The following is a 17355-nucleotide window of genomic DNA, read 5'->3' on the forward strand; positions in this document are numbered from 1 at the left end:
CATCTTAGGGGGGGGGGGGGGCGGTTAGTCTGCGAGGGAGCGAAGCGACCGAGCCCGAGCGAGCGGAGCGAGCGAGGGGGGGAGGGTGTGGCAGGGGGGTGTCCCCCCTCCCACGGTAAGAACTTTTTTGCATTTGGATGTTGTAAATGGTGCAATTTGATGCATGTTTTTGCGCGTTTTATCGACGTGAAACAGTCCCACTTGTTTATGGTAGCAGTTTATTTTGATGTAGATTATTATTGAACAATTTGCCTATAAAAGGGTATAATTTAGATACACTTCTTGTATTAATTCTTTTCACTGAATATCATGAACGCGACTGAACCCGAGCGAGCGGAGCGAGCGAGGGGGGAGGGGAGGGTGTGGGAGGGGGGTGTCCCCCCTCCCACGATAAGAACTTTTTGCATTTTGATGTTGCAAATGGTGCAATTTGATGCATGTTTTTGCGCGTTTTATCGACGTGAAACAGTCCCACTTGTTTAAGATAGCAGTATATTTTAGTGTAGATTATTATTGAACAATTTGCCTATAAAATGGTATAATTCCAATACACTTCTTGTATTAATTCTTTTCACTGAACATCATGAACGCGACTGAACCCGAGCGAGCGGAGCGAGCGAGGGGGTAGGGGAGGGTGTGGGAGGGGGGTTTCCCCCCTCCCACGGTGAGAACTTTTTACATTTTGATTTTGCAAATGGTGCAATTTGATGCATGTATTTGCGTGTTTTAACGACGTGAAACAGTCCCACTTGTTTAAGATTGCAGTATATTTTAGAGTAGATTATCATTGAACAATTTGCCTATAAAATGGTATAATTCCAATACACTTCTTGTATTAATTCTTTTCACTGAATATCATGAACGCGACTGAACCCGAGCGAGCGGAGCGAGCGAGGGGGTAGGGGAGGGTGTGGGAGGGGGGTTTCCCCCCTCCCACGGTGAGAACTTTTTACATTTTGATTTTGCAAATGGTGCAATTTGATGCATGTTTTAACGACGTGAAACAGTCCCACTTGTTTAAGATTGCAGTATATTTTATATCATGAACGCGACTGAACCCGAGCGAGCGGAGCGAGCGAGGGGGAGGGGAGGGTGTGGGAGGGGGGTGTCCCCCCTCCCACGATAAGAACTTTTTGCATTTTGATGTTGCAAATGGTGCAATTTGATGCATGTTTTTGCGCGTTTTATTGACGTGAAACAGTCCCTCTTGTTTAAGGATAGCAGTATATTTTAGTGTAGATTATTATTGAACAATTTGCCTATAAAATGGTATAATTTAGATACACTTCTTGTATTAATTCTTTTCACATCACGAACTCGACTGAACCCGAGCGAGCGGAGCGAGCGAGGGGGTAGGGGAGGGTGTGGGAGGGGGTGTCCCCCCTCCTACGGTGAGAACTTTTTGCATTTTGATGTTGCAAATGGTGCAATTTGATGCATGTTTTTGCGTGTTTTAACGAGTTGAAACAGTCCCACTTGTTTAAGGTTGCCGTATATTATTATTGTAGATTATTATTGAACAATTTGCCTATAAAACAGTATAATTAAAACACACTAGTCTTCTTGTATTAATTCTTACACTGAATATCATGAACGCTGTCTGTTCAGCAATCAAACAGAAAAAGCATGCACACGAGGGTGTAGATAGGGGCATATCCCCTCCCACACGAAGGTGATTTTGCGTTTTCAGATCTGAAATTCAGTGATCTGGTGCAAATTTTTGGTGCAACACTTTTTCATCGAAGTGTTAAAATCACGGAATTTAGCTCTTATTCCGAATGTGCACCATCTGTGCGTATGTATAAAGTCTAGTGAGGTAGAACTTAGGGGAAGGGGGATTCCCCCTCCCGCTCGCGGAGCTTTTGCGTTTTTAGAATTGAAATAAAGCGATCTTGGTATAGCCACAGTCTACTTCTTTGCATGGCGGGGGGGGGGGGGGGGGGGGGAACAGGAAGAAGGCGTTGGCGAGTGTTATCTCCACTCTTCCCTTCCGATGGAGCTTGTATCTTTTTAAGGCTGAAATTGAGATATCTCGTATACGCATAATAAGCATATTTGATGGAATCAACATTTGGGTAATCAAAAAAAAAAATGATGGGGGGGGGGGGCTGAGGGAGGAAAGGGTCGATTAAAAGGGGAAAATCCCCTTATACATGAGGGAACCTTCAGTTTTCGGAATATTAGTGAAAAGTCTTGTGCACTCAGAATTATTCAGAATTTTTTTTAATCTAAAAAGTGTACTTAGCTAGGGAAAGCGGCAAAGAGGGGGAGGGTTTGGGAGGGGGTATCCCCCTCCCAAGCACGAGAGATTTTGCATATTTTGAATTGAAATTCAACGATCTGGTGCACACTTTGAGTGAAATATTCAAAAAACTATATCTTATTTGATGAAAGGTTGCAAAGGAGACCCGCTTCATGTGCATGCATACAGTATACACGCATTTTTTTTTTCCGCCTCCCAACTCCTCGGTCCAAATCTTAGGGGGGGCGACCGCCCCCATCGCCCCCCCCCCTGGCTACGCCAGTGTCAAATTATAACTTGTTTTCAACAGCTTGCAGAATATCCCATGTAATTTGGTTCAGTGGTAACGGAGAAATGTGGATCTTTATAATTAGGCCTATAGAACTTATCACGTGGCAGTTTCTACAATAGTTTGGCACTCGGATAACCTTATGGCATTCATTGATGAATATAAGTATACAAATATTTTACTCATATACTATCTATATAAATAGGAGATGTATTAAAGGAAAAAATCAATATAAATGCGGACTGCGTGAAAGCGGCATTATTAGCAGACAACACATCAGTGAAAGTTTGATGAAAATGATGGACCGGGATTCAAAAGTTATTAATTTTGAAAGTTTATTGTATAGGGCTATTTCACTTCAATACGACCTTGTGATCAACTTCTAGTGGTTAGGCCTATTCTGGGCCCCGTCTTATGAAGACTTGTGATTGATTCAAATCAATCACAACTTTACGATTGAATGCAAATCTATCTTATAAAAAAGAAGAAGTTATGATTGAAACTAAGACGGAGAACTGCAATCAATCAATTACAGGTTGCGATTGATGGCAGCTTTCAAGAGATTTGTGATTGATTGATTTCTATCACAAGTTTTATAAGACAGGCCCAGATGGAAGAAAATGAAACGAAAGTCAACATAATGGGCCTATAATTTTTACCCACTTCCAGCAGGGTAAATAAAAAAAAAAAAAGTGTGTGTGTGTGTGTGTGTGGGGGGGGGGGGGGGGCAAAACCAGGCCCGTAACTGGGATTTTTATGGAGGGGGGGGGGGGGTCAAAATTGGAAATAGTGGACCTTTCTGAAAGCAACCAAGCGGGATAGGGTCTCACTCTGGAAGAGCGCTTCTGGAACCCCCTGAACCCCCCTGCTTGCAAAGCGGTGACACCACCACGTGTTTATCAGCCAGAACTGCGTATCTCTTTAATATGTATTCCTTTGTCGTATTGTGCAAAAAAGTGGACCCCGTATATTGCTGCTTTCACCCAATCCAACCGACTAACGGTTGATCACAGTGGCTAGTTTTTTTTTTTTTTTTTCGCCAAATTTGTTATGTGCTTCTAAATATCTGTAAATAAACTGTATTATAATGTAAAGAGCACAGTCTGCAAGAATCTTCAGCCTATTGAAGGAGGCAGACTTAATCAGAAGAAGAAGAAGAAGAATCCATGTTTTGGGCTTTTCTTATCCTTGCCCAACTTCTCCGCGGCCTACAGGTCTGTACATACATTTTACTCCGTCTAGGTTATCGACTCCATGCGGTCTTGCGCCACCACCTGGTGGTACGTGCGGTAAGAGTGAGAAGCTCAAAGAGATTTTTTCATCCCCACCTGTATGTACGGGGCGCGTACGGGAAAATCTCTTTGGAGTATGCTACGATCTTTTTTGGCTACACTCGCTCTTTGATCACGATCACAAGCACTAGCTTTACGTACACGTTACACAAGTGCATGCGCAGTGTGAGCATCCGATCAACAATCATCTGTCAGACAGATCAGTGCTCAAAGATGGCGCAAAAAGTGGTGTTGGTAAGTAAAGCGATTTTCGTCTTTGGAGATAATATGTCAAGTAGGGAAGAGTAGTTATATGGTTCGTTGAGAAGGACTTCGTCGAACATATTATTGGACCTACTTCTCTGTGGCTTCTAGTAATTTACGTCAGATACGTACACTCAACTTGGTACATAATCCAGGGACCACAGCACAGCCACAGGGTAGGCTGCACTCTTCCACTCTTGCTATGAAAAGCCATGCCCATGGCATGGGGCTGTAGCTCCATGGAATAGCTCCATGAACATGTTTAGCTCCACACCATGGCATAGAACAGCTGTAGCTCCATGGAATAGCTTAGCCATCACTAACAGGCAGGGCAGGGAGGTACCCAGGCCCAGGCGACAGAGCTTCCTAGCACTCCCTTCCCATTGTTTGTATGTGAAAACTGCCCAGTCATCATGCCAGTCATGCACACTGAATAGCAAAGTTTGTTGACCTTGTTGAAGTTGTTGAATAGGATTGTCACCTCTGCTGCCTTGTTGTACTCGGTGCAGTGGTTGAAGGGATGATACGTATAGGCCTAGAGATCTATAGACAGTTGAGGTGAGGAGTCAGCTTCTAACTTTTTGCAAGATACAATTATTTAGTACAAGTACTTATTAGAAACCAAATGTTAAAACCAAAATGTTAAGAGCATACAATTTTAAGAGGAAGTTTATGTTTATTCGATGAAAAACAGTTTTGAAATGGCTGAGATATCCAAAAACAAAGTAATAAAACAAAGCGATTAGAGCCATTCAGACTAATAAAAGGTGAATCCCACCTTTTTGATATTAGACTTGCTTTGTTTTGAATATCTCAGCCATTTCAAAACCGATTTTCAATTTCATTGAATAAACTTAAAGGGATGGTACAGTATTGGTGGAGATGAGAATTGGGCTTTTAACTTTTTGCAAGATACCAAGAAAACACATGATATAGTACAGAGCATGCCATTTTAAGAGGAATTCAAAGTTTATTTGATTAATATCGAGTTCGGACAGACTGAAATATCCAAAAACAAAGTAAACAAAGCGATCGTAATAAAGTGTGGGTCCCACACTTTATTAGAATCGCTCTTTGGGTATCTCGGCCATTTCAAAACCAATTTTCATCAAATAAACGTTGAATTCCTCATAGAATTACATGTTCTGTCATATTTCATAAGAGGTTTCTCATTATCTCACCAAAAAAATGTTAGAAACCTGAAATTAGGTCTCAACTAAAACTATACGATCCCTTTAAAATTCAATTCCTCTTGGAATTGTATGCTGTTGCATATTTCAAAAGAAGTTTCTCATTATCTAAAAAAAATCATCATAAAAAAAGTTGGAAACTTGAAGCCCTATCTCAACCAAAATTGTAGGGCCTACCATCCCTTCAAATTAGCCCAGCTGAGTATAGTATTGTTATGGGTGTGATGATCAAGGCTTTTTTTTATTATTTTTTTTTTTTTATTGTAAATCCGGAAGGGGTGAATTTTGTTCCCCCCCCCCCCCACACAAGATCTTGTCCATCAGTGGCACATTTGCAACGGAATTCGGCACACATGACACCCATACAAGATTTTGGCTTCATTTTTTTTTTTAAATTATCAATAGTTTCTAATTTTAGTTATAATTATGCAAATTAAGCCCAAGTTCTTATTTCAGCATGTTAAACTCCAACATCTGTAAAGCGTTGAGAGTCTTCTTTGTGGTTTGTTATTCAAGAAGTGTACCGGTACACCATAAAAACTTCCAAAAGTCATTTAAATTATAATGTATTTGATTATTTGTGGAATTTGTTATGTACTTCTCTGATTTTTATCCTTTTTTCTGTGTTTTTTTATCAGAAATTGTAAGGTGATCACTTTTCTACCATAATCAGCATTCATGAAATTAAAGTGATTTATAGTAAAAATAGGATTTTATGAGTTTCATGATAGAGCACTTTTTTTCCATAGGAAATGTAGACAAAATCACAAAATTATGCTCATTTTGGGGTGACATGCAGTTACTCAAATTCATGGATGTTGCTTTGTAACAGTAGGCACCTACACACAGATGTTGCAAACTTGGTCTCAAAAGATGTGTGAGACTTGAAAAAAAAAGGTCAAGAAGCATAGTGACAAGGCCTTCTTGCATTGTAGGATTATTGTATGAAATGTTGAGTTGGGCAGTTATTCTTGGTGAGAAAAGCAATATTCTCTGCACTGTTTGCTTTGATAGGGGAGAACCAAATGCCAACATTCTATTCAAATTCTTTGATTTAGCTCCAAAAGTAAAAAAAGAAAATACATCTGAAACAAATGACTGCATTACTTCAAAAAGAATATGCACCCATGTGTATTTTTATCTTTACTGGCTATGAAATAACATCTTAAACATAAAAGCCATATTATATGCAAGTTGTGTGTATTATTGACAGACATGGCATAATACCCAAGAAGAATATCAATGTTTTGATAAAAGTGATGAAATGGACACAGATCACAGGATGTTGGCTGGTTTAGACAGTAGAATAGACCAAGCTTAAGTGTCCTTTTGAAGATGAGTTACATTGTTGTGATTGTTTTTTTTTTTCCTAATTTGTTATTAGGTTACCGGCAGCAACACAGGGATTGGCCTGTCTATAGTCCGTTCTCTCTGCAAGCATTTTGGTGAGAATGGCATTGTCTACCTCACCGCCAGGAACGAAGGGCGGGGCCGGGAGGCCATGGACACCCTGGAGAAAGAGGGACTCCACCCTCGTTTCCACCTGCTGGATGTGGGCAAGATGGCGAGCATGGAGGCGATGCGAGACTTTATCAAGGCAGAGCATGGGGGACTGGACATCTTGATCAATAATGCAGGCATTGCCTACAAGGTATGACTGGTCTCAATTACTTCGATATGCCACATTGTTACATCCTTGCTCTAGGAATGTTGACATTTGCATTTCAACCCATTTTGAGCAAGGTCAACACTGTCATGGACAGGATGGTTCATTTACTGTAGATACCAGGTACTGTGTGGACAAGTATAGTCAGTGAAATATCCTAGATTTTAAAATAGATTTATCCCTGAAAAGAAAGAAGAATGAAAAGTCAAATACTGTAAAACATCAACATTATAGTCATTGAATCTTCAGTTAGTGATGTATAGGCAGGGTTTGACACCAACTTTTATCTCTCTTGCACCATTTGGGCTACTAGTACCTCTAAATTATGAGAAATTTTGGTTGCCTAAAAGAGCTTATGGCCTGAAATAAAAGCATGTTACAATCCATTTTGAAACTTAGTCGCATGATGGCAGTGATATAAATTTTTAGTTGCCCCAGGGGACCAGGCCACCACTAATGATGAGCCCTGACATAGGCATTGTAGCATTTTTCATGTTGCAGATATGTCTACAAAGATTAGAGCGTTTTGATGAGATACAATGAACTCTGAATATTTGATATGCCCAGAATAAAGAATGGCTTGAACTTTGTGCATGTATTCCTCCACAGTCAAATTTAAAGTTAAATGTTCTGATGAATATCTGGCTCTAGCTCTACCTTGAATCTATTATGAAGTGGCAACAAGAAATACAGCCTGTATACAGAATCATGTTTTAGGTACTGTTAACTGAAAAATATGGATGGTTGTTACTGCTTTAAAAGATATTTGTTTTAGCCCATTATTAACACCAAAATGTGTCCATGGTAATCCATTTATGATTTGTGCATTAAAGTCTTGGTTTCAATAACCTGTTGGATCTGTCTTTTTTTTTTTTTTTTTTTTTTTACTCCAACAAATTACTTCAGTCGTATGTGCTAAATTGTATGTCAAGAGAATTGCATAGCCATATGGGCCTCGAGACCTCACGTATATGAATTTTGAGGAAAGATTCCTCATCATTTTTAGCCCTCCATTCTCTTCCTTAAGTTAATATCATATGTTATAGATTTGTGTATTTATGATTGCAGAATGCAGAGTTTTATGCTGGATTTAAAATGAAAATTAATATCGAAGTATTTCAGAAGTTATTACTCAGATTTCTGTCGAGCTCTGCTCTCTGGAAAGATTTAGATTCCACTGGTTTAAAATTTATGGAAACATTTACAGCTGATGTGATATACAGGTATTAGATCCACAAAATCAGCAAGGAGATATTCTGTAGATACCAACTTGTAAATACCCATCTTTGGTTTTAGAGTCCCTTAAAGGGGATGGCTAGTAACTGATCAGTGGGAATCAGTGGGAATACTGGGAGATGATTGTTCCAATTCTTGTGGGATTCATTTAAGAGTGCATTATATATCTATTGTTGTGTGAAAATTATTTGCTTCAGAACGGTCTCATATTCAAGTAACGTGCAGTTTAATGCCCTGTCACTGTACAGGCATGCTAACCTGGGGCCCGTTTCATAAAACTTGTCATCAGTGTCAAGTAAGTCATAGATGTGACAAGCTACTGAAATCCTTGCATCTGATTGGTTGAGAGCAAATTTGTCATAGAAATGTGGCAGTTGTCTCTGATAACAAGTTTTATGAAATGGGTAAACTGCACATTACTTGAATATGAGACCATTCTGAAGCACATAATTTTCACACAACAAATGTGTACTGTTAAATGAATCCCACAAGGATTGGAACAATCATCCCCCAGCATTCCCACTGATCAGTTACTAGCCATCCACTTTAAGGTGTATACACCTCTTAAGGAAGAAAGCTCTCATAGAAAATGAATTCAAATGAAACAGGCAGTGAGATTATGATTTGTGTTTCTGTTACATCATGCTATCTTCTATTTCCCAGGGAAACGATACTCCAATGTCTGAACAGGCCAGGGGAACCATTGACATCAACTTCTACGGAGTTCTCCACATGACAAACTTGTTTCTCCCTCTAATCCGGAATGGTGGAAGGTACTGTGTCTTCATAATTAATGAATCTGTTGTGACTCTTCAGTCAGTGAAACACATTTTGATTCCAGAGTCTAGATGTGTGTGCTTGACGTGTCATAACAACCTTTTGCAGTGCAAGAGTGAAGGGTATTTAAGTAGAATAGGAAAGAGAAGAGATAAAAAATTTTTGTCCCTATTGTCACTGAAATGTTCAAATTTGCAAGCATATGAGTTTATTGTTCAGAAAAAAAATATACTCTAGTCACATTAAAGTAATGGTTTATTGATCAGAATTGTATTTAAATGGTGAATAATGTGCCTGTCAGTAGGGGTTTACACATAGAGATACTAGTAAAGAGCATATATTCTTTAACAGTGCATCTCAGCTTTAGATGTCATCCCCCCCCCCCCCAAAAAAAAAGAGGCAGTTATAACCCATAACCAATTAGAGTGGGTACTGAGCAAAATTGCAATTGTGCAGCCTGGCAGATGCTTCACATGGAACATAAGTCACAATGTTATATCATCTGAATGTAAAGTGTAACTTTAAGATGGCAGTATTTGACATTTGTGTAGCATTCACTCGTGAACCCTGACATGTGTAGGGTGTCGTTATGAAGTATGACATACTGTGAAATGAGGAATGTTTGTGTGCATTTTAATTTCGAGAATTTCATGAGAGCCAAGATTCGCAAAATTAAAATGCACGCAAAAGTTCTTGTCTACGCTATATGCATAAAATGTTAGAGGCATCTTGCGAAAATGTCATTCCAAAATATTGTGTTTTACAGTAGTCAAATCTTAACCTTGTCTCCCATTCTTATGCCAGGATTGTCCAAGTAGCCAGCATGGTGGCACCGATGTCCTACTATCGCTGCAGCGAGGACCTGCAAAAGAAGTTCAAGGAAGTGTCGACGGAGCAAGGGGTCATTGACCTCATGGAAGAATTTGTCAAGTATGCTTCTGACAGCTGTTTTCTGAATAGTATATAGTGTGTCAATTCTATTTTTGTTGTATTTTGATATGTGATCGTTCTGTCATAAAAACACTCTTTTGACATCTTTTATATACATTAACGATGTCAAACCTTTATTGTGAAGATGCATGATTAACGCATTTGTATGAGGCGAGATTTTTATTGACAAGACTTGGAAATGTGCGTGTTCAAGAATGATTGGTATCAAAAAATTATCAGGGCCGAGGGAACTGTATGTGTGTGCTTCTGTGTTGCCTTCATGATCATGTTGATAACACAAACACAGAAGCATGCATATAATGTGCAAAGTGGAACTACGAACGGGTCTGCTGAGCTCCACTGATCTGTCCACCCCTATGCGCACGTCTGCTTTCCTTTAGAAGTGTCATGACTTTGTTGATACAGTGCACTCCCGTTATAACGAAATGCTCGGGACCGGCAGTTTTCTTTCGTTGTAACGAAATTCCGTTATAACCGAAGAAATACAATATATAACAAAAACAAGGAAACCACGCATACAAAACATCATATTCTGTTCGTTGCATTTAGGTGTATCAGAATCTGTGTGTTTTGTAATAAAGAACCTTCGGAACAATAAAACGAACCTTATTTAATTTCAGATTATTGTATTATGATAACGCAAGTTCCTCTTGGAAACTGTGCGTGACACACGGAGCGAAAACACTGATGTGAAGCGTTCGCCCATGCAGAGAGGCTATAAATGCTTATTCCGCTACGTAATTTTTGGAAGCGATCCGCATTTCGTTATAACGGAGCACGTTTCTTTTGATTTTCTTTGTCAGTGGCGCTCGGAAAAGACTTTGTTATAACAAAAATTTTGCTATAACCGTGTTCGTTATAAGCAAATTTTATACCATAGACTTTAGTGGTGATAATTTTGGGACCAGAAGTTTTATTTCGTAATAACTGTGTTCGTTGTAACGGGAGTGCACTGTAGCACAGCAAAGGGAATGAGTTGTACCAGCTAGATGTGCTTACAGTCATGTCACATTGGCATCTTTCTGGTAAAATGACATGTCCTCCTGCACCAATTGCCGCGGTCGTATTTTATCCAAGGGATTAGGGTTAGCGTTATGATAGGGTTTTAGGGGTTAAAATAGTCTGATGTGAGGATTAGGATTAGGTTTCGGGTTATATTTTTCGTTAGAATTTATGCTTGGCTTAACGTGCAGATATTTCATAGGAGCAAACAGTGCAAAAACAAACATCATGGAACTTACATGTAGCTACAATCTTTTTCATCTAATACTTCAACAGCAACATCATGCATGAGTACCTCTCCCTATTCTTGTGGCTCATTTTTATTCTCTTGATGTTTCTGTCTTACAATCTCGTCATGTGGACTGTGCAGAGCAACAGGAACAGGGAACCATGTGGACCAAGGCTGGCCTGACTGGGCCTATGGAGTCAGCAAGCTGGGCGTCGTTGCTCTGACCCGCATCCAAGGCCAGGCTGTTGCTAAGGATACCACCAAGGAGGATGTTCTCCTCAATTGCGTGAGTTTTAACATCAAGATACAAAGGTTTGCTTATACACAAGGGGTCATAACATTGTTTCAAGCAGAGGTTTTGATTATGGTAATGGTAAGATTATTAGAAGTCAGATAATGGTGATGGTATTATTGTTGATATTATGATTGTGATGATGATTATAACATAAATGGAATAAGGAATTAGAAGTGTTGCCATAGCTACACTGAAATTCTCCATTTGTACAAATCTAACAACATATGCCCCCACTTCTTGCATCTCTGCAGTGCTGTCCTGGCTACGTCGTGTCTAACATGACGGCCCATCACAAGTCTGCCATGGCCGCCAATCGGATTCCCACGGAAGAAGGAGCCGTAAATCCGGTCTACCTAGCCCTCCTTCCTCCTGGAACCATAGACCTCCAAGGTGTCTTGATCTCCAAGAAGACAGTCAAGGATTTCTGGAACAACGATATTCGTCCAATATCATTCTGATTCCCCCTACCTCAAAATCCACACATCCTTTTTCCACTCAGCAGAGGCTTAGCTGCCAATGTGCTTTTGTCAGGTTTAAGTGTTAACATCTCTGCTGTATAATGTGTTTGTGTGTAAAAATTCTTACCTATGTAATGTCAGTCCCATTGTCTTTCTGTTGTTTCTTGAGGGCCTTGTAACATTTTGACTTCTGATTTTTATATTCAAAGACTCATTCAGAGCTTTATGTTCAGGTCTTGGGTCAATCCGTTTGTAATAAAAGGTTAGGATCGAGGTTTAAGTTAAAATCTCACACATCGAAAAGATTTATTTGATATTAACTTCAAACAGTGATAAATCACAGGACATTACCCTTTGGTTAATTGTTCAGTGGATATGGTAAATTGGCAGAAAAAAGGTTGAGATAAAGTTTTGATACATTTCCCTCTCCACTCCTTTTCCCCCATTTAGAATGAAATAAAAACATGGCTTAGGACATTTTGTGATAATCACCTATGATTACAAAGCAGTTGATTTTGAGCATTTTTTTTTTTTTTTTTTTTTACATATCCATAGATATTAATGTTGAAATAAAGTTGTCCTAAGGTTTTTGAGATTGAATGAAATTACACATGAAACTCAGACAAGTTATGAACTGGTGTGTGTTATGATAGAGCATGTCAGTGTGCGTTCTGAGCTAGATTTCTCTGGGGTCAAGGGTCAGGGGAGCAAATTCAAATGAGATCACAGTACATGAAGTTATGATTGATGGCAGTGGAAAATTAAGGTCCATTGATTTCAGATATTACATCATCAAAAAAGCAAGGCACCACAGACCTGGGCATGCAAAACATGCGACATACAACACTTGTAGAACTGGCCTATGGGGCCCACAATCTACAAGCTTTGTCTTCTTAGTGGGTCCCTCCATTTTTCGAATTTTGCATACTGTATAATTATTTCTAATCACTTGAGTTATATGATAGTGTATAATTATTATAAGGTGGTACAATCATTGTATATACATATTCTCATGTTATACTTTACGCACCTTAATTTCTGTTATCAAAAACGTGATGTTCATATCTTTTTTGTCGAAAAATGAAATAAAACATTGAATTGAATTGAACTGGTGTTTTGAGCGTTGAGTTAGAGAGTGTGCACAGATTTCTCATTCCAAGCAAAAGGCTGGCTACTGCCTCGTATACCTGATTAAATTCACATCAATAAAGGAAATCCTATGTGATGTCAATCTTTGCAACATTTCTGGTTATTCTACTAGAACTGTTTAGCCTAGCATTGAGATTGTCTGTCTGTGTATGTTCCCCCCATATTTTGTCCATGAGTGAATTCAACCTATGCATTACATTGGACTCTGTGGTGACAAAGTCCTTGAGACCATCAGATTTCTTTCATTATATGCAAATTTCATTATAACCGAACCAATAAACAGTAAAAGACATAGAGCATATAATGTTGCAGCCTGAATTTTCACTTCGTTGTAACCGGAATTTTGTTATAACTGTGTTTGTTATAAAGGGAGAGCGCTGTACAAGCAGTAACACTCCAGAAGTTAATTGATGGGGCAGAATTCTTGGGAATGATAAAACTAATATTTTATTATTTTATTTTTTTTTACAGTTTGTCCCCTCTTTGTGTGCTTTGAAATAACTTATGGTGTGCTTCAGTGCAAAGTTGTCATGTACCGATCAGTTCACCATCGATGATACTATCCTTTGACAATGAGCGAGTCCATGTTTTGAGTGTAGGTCTTCAAAAACAGTGACACTCGTGTTGCTATGTACAAGTACTGTTGTATTTCTTGACTTTTGTTTTATTCAGGATTTTCTGGAACAGTGCGCTTAGTGTAAAATGTCCTCAATCTTGTAAGTCCTGCTTTTGTGTTCTGACCTTTCTGAGACAGGAGTGTTAAAGGTATTGTTTACCATTGGGAGTGGTAATTTACAAAATGTTCGAGTTCTGATCTTTGATGCATATGTGTAGGTCAGTTGTATCACAAAACATCCTAGCATATAACATTTTTTGCAATCAAGTGTAAAATAATGGGAGATATCACTATTTTTCTCAATAGACCATAACTGTAGATGGTTTATTCTAGAAAAAAAATTCATTAATAAACTACATGTAACGTTCACATTTTGTACTAATACTCAAATTTGATTATACTGATTAACATTTTTAAATTGGTTGTTTCTATCCCTAACTCACATTTTAGAATTATTTTTAAGCACTAAAGCTAGGTTTTTGTTTCATCTGCTAATGGTAAATAATGCCATTAAAGTGAATGCAGCCCTTATACTGTAAATTGACACATTAGAGGTGCAGATAATGTTCCAAACCTTGCATTCTTGTCCAATAGAGAAAGCTACATTATGCGTTTTATACCTTGATGCCTAAGATGGCATACATACATCTATTTGCACTCCTATGAGGCAGTGATGTTCAAGTAATAATGGCATACAATGTATAGACCTCCCAACCATACTAAATTTGGAGGAAAGAATCTGAATTTTGGACATTCCCAGCTCTTGCTGCAACAGGAGTTTCCTATTTTTCTGGATAATTTCACTGCACACTCTTATAGGAACTGATTTATCTTTCCTACTTTTGAGCTAAATCATCCCTGTTTTTCAGTCAGAAATTATGTTCTGAATTATATATGTTAGAAGTCCTCTTCTTCCTTGTTATGGATGTTACGAACAGTCAAAAACTGTTGAAAATGAAATGTGTATGAAATTGACTCAATGATCATGGAATGGAAATGTACCTGTGTCCCTGTGATTAAATTTCTCACTTAGAATTATAGAGAAATGTTTGAATAGATAATTATTTTCTTTTTCTATTTTGTCGAGTAGACAAGTTGTATGAGTGTGCCATGAAAAAAAGGAGATGCAGTAATCAGAAAGGAAGAATGGGAGAGAAAACATGAGAAAGAAAATGACAAGTACTGGAAACAATGAAGATGAAACAAGTGAAAGAGGAAAAAGTAACCAAAGTTCTATAACAGACCAGTTCGTAATTCCACTTTGAGCATGAGCAGAAAAAGGTCATTTATACCAATAGGCATTTTGGTTTGTAAATTCAGTGAGATAAGCATCGGTGATGCGATGATTATTCATGTGATCCTTATCTAAATGGTGCTTGCCAGCACATCCACCTGACAGCAAGAATGGTATTTTGCAATATAAAAGGAAATAGGATGTTAATTGCATTCAGTACAAAATAATGAAATGGATGCCTGCTGCTAAATAATTGTCAACTGATAGAGTATTCTGATCACCTGATCTAAATACAAGCTCATTCTTTGAACATGAATTCAATTGTTACGTCGGGCGAGCTTATGCATTATGCCGCTTTGAAAACCAATGAAGTGCCTAACCAACTGAGAAAAAAAAGAAAGGTAATTAAGTACCAATGTGTACATGAGCTAATTACGAACTGGCTTATTCTGCAACAGTGGAGAAATATACCTTTTCCATGAACATTGAATCGAAGGGATGATCAACATTTTACTTATTCTTGCCTTAATTACCAATATCAATGTCACAATCATGATCACCTCAATGCTTGACTCGGTAGTACATGTAGATGTAGCATGAGTATCAGAGCAATTACCCCCTAGCTAAATACAATTGTACAGGGTAGTGATAAGGTGAGAGCAAAAATTAGGGTTAGGTTTAAGGTTAAGATTAGGTTCAGGATTAGGGTCAGGGGAAGGGACTGGGGTAATTGTCCAGGAGGTAGTAGTAATTGCCCTAGACCCATAGCATGAATTTATTATGGAATAGGCCAAGGTATATGCAATGTCACATAAATACTAAGACCATAGACAGTCATAGCTTCCAACACAGAAATTGAAATATAGATGGAACACTTCACCAGTTAAATTTTCCTTTTTGCAGCAGTCGTTGAATTCATTGGCTGTCAATTACCCCCCCCCCCCACAATTTTTTTTTAAGTTTGTTTTTTCCATACACATTCTATGACATTTATTGTATAACAGAAAATTTTTAGTATGGTCAATGTACTGTAGAGATTGCTAAGCATTGCTATAAAACTGTAGGTATCTATAAAGAAAAGGTCACTGCAAGCAAAGTGTAGATGAAATTGAGATCTCCGAGCGTCGTTTCTTTTGTTGGTGTGTGTGATGATGAATAAAACTTGTTAGAAGCCACTGCGGAAGTGATTACAAATTTAAAACTGAAGGTTCAGAAGCAATGGACTTAATCCTCTGTGTGCTTTGAATGTTAACTGACACAAAAAACAAACAAACAACGAAAAACAGAACAAACCATAGCATTGCACTCGTTGTCAAAAGTCCCTGACACAGAAAGGGTGTGTTTTAAGAGGGCAATCTCTGCCCCTTGTACTTAAAATAATGTAATCAACACTCACTACATTTACGTATAGAACGAAGTCCCTGAAACCGTCAGTTTTCTTTCGTTATAAATTTTTACTGCTCCCCCCCCCCCACACACACACCAGTGAGATTTTGCATTATCAGACCTGAAATTCAGCGATCTTGTGCACACTTTTGTTGAAATTTGGATTTTTGATTTTTTTGTTTCAAAGAAAAAAGCAAGAAAATTAAATACATGTATTTACAGAAACTGAATGACTAAATCGCGTTATCCCAGCTCTTGTTCCTCTTGTGCGACATTACTGTGTAGGCCTATAGTGATACATGGAAGTTGACGGGGGGGGGGGGGGAGGGAGGGTGTTAGCCCTCTCCCACTCGACAGAGCTTTTGCATTTTTAGACATGATTTAGAACGATCTGATGCACACTTGCGTGGAATATTCAGAAAATTTTCAATCCCCAAAGTGAGCCCCCTTTGATTTTTTAAATGCGCCTCCCCTTTACGGAATTCCTGGATCCACCCCTGCTGAACAGAAGTGTAAAACGTAAACATGTTGTCAAAAGATGATGGAAGTTGATCATGAATGTATTTGAACATAAACGACTGCTACTTGAATAATGCTCAAATAAGAAATTTTTATGTTTTAAGTACATGTGGGAAATAAAGAATCAGTATGAGCCAAGAAATATGCATTCCAGTACAAAAAACGTAGGCATACAACTTACTTTTGTAATTTAAAGATGGAATTAATTTTTGTAAAACCACAAAATGAGGATGCCAGGATGAGTATGACGATAGTTCAAGTTCAAGTTGTTTTATGTCATCTCCAACAAATTTAGTATACAATGAGATATTTAGGTGACAAACAAGTCACGAAATCAGTACAACAATGTAATGAATAGATGAAAATAATGACATGTAATAAATATAGGCCTACAGGTAATTGTTAACAGAAATGCAAATAAATGTCATATCTTTATGGTAAACCTCGAAACAAAATTGTTGGAAATGGAGGGGACTGCTAAAAAGCAGAGCTTGTATTATGCAGTCCCCTCATTAAAAAAACAAACAAAAAAAGTGGAAAAATGCTTGTTTGTGGCCAGCATTGACCACATCATATAGTAG

The 17355-nt window shown here is 38.4% G+C and overlaps 1 protein-coding gene across 2 annotated transcripts; it reads left to right on the forward strand.

Moving 5' to 3' along the window:
* Positions 1 to 3643: 3643 nt before the first annotated feature.
* On the forward strand, positions 3644 to 15197 carry LOC140243292 (carbonyl reductase [NADPH] 1-like). 2 transcript variants are annotated; one of them, XM_072322961.1, is made up of 6 exons: positions 3644 to 3745; positions 6641 to 6907; positions 8822 to 8931; positions 9740 to 9865; positions 11259 to 11403; positions 11664 to 15197. In XM_072322961.1, the coding sequence occupies exons 1-6, from the start codon at positions 3698 to 3700 to the stop codon at positions 11868 to 11870; spliced, it is 903 nt and encodes a 300-aa protein (XP_072179062.1). In that variant the 5' UTR covers positions 3644 to 3697; the 3' UTR covers positions 11871 to 15197. The 2 variants fall into 2 exon arrangements, with proteins under 2 accessions (XP_072179062.1, XP_072179063.1); XM_072322962.1 differs by lacking the exon at positions 3644 to 3745 and adding an exon at positions 3992 to 4057 and having other exon boundaries at positions 11664 to 15196.
* The last annotated feature ends 2158 nt before the right edge of the window (positions 15198 to 17355 follow it).

Source organism: Diadema setosum, chromosome 20, assembly GCF_964275005.1.
Source record: "Diadema setosum chromosome 20, eeDiaSeto1, whole genome shotgun sequence".
In the NCBI taxonomy this organism is placed as follows: domain Eukaryota; kingdom Metazoa; phylum Echinodermata; class Echinoidea; order Diadematoida; family Diadematidae; genus Diadema; species Diadema setosum.

Excerpts from the sequence above, each read along its gene's own strand:
- LOC140243292 (XM_072322961.1), top strand. The coding sequence starts at position 3,698 with ATGTTTTGGGCTTTTCTTATCCTTGCCCAACTTCTCCGCGGCCTACAG. Across the intron at positions 6,908-8,821 it reads ATGCAGGCATTGCCTACAAG|GGAAACGATACTCCAATGTC; the intron begins GTATGACTGGTC and ends TCTATTTCCCAG. Across the intron at positions 11,404-11,663 it reads AGGATGTTCTCCTCAATTGC|TGCTGTCCTGGCTACGTCGT; the intron begins GTGAGTTTTAAC and ends GCATCTCTGCAG.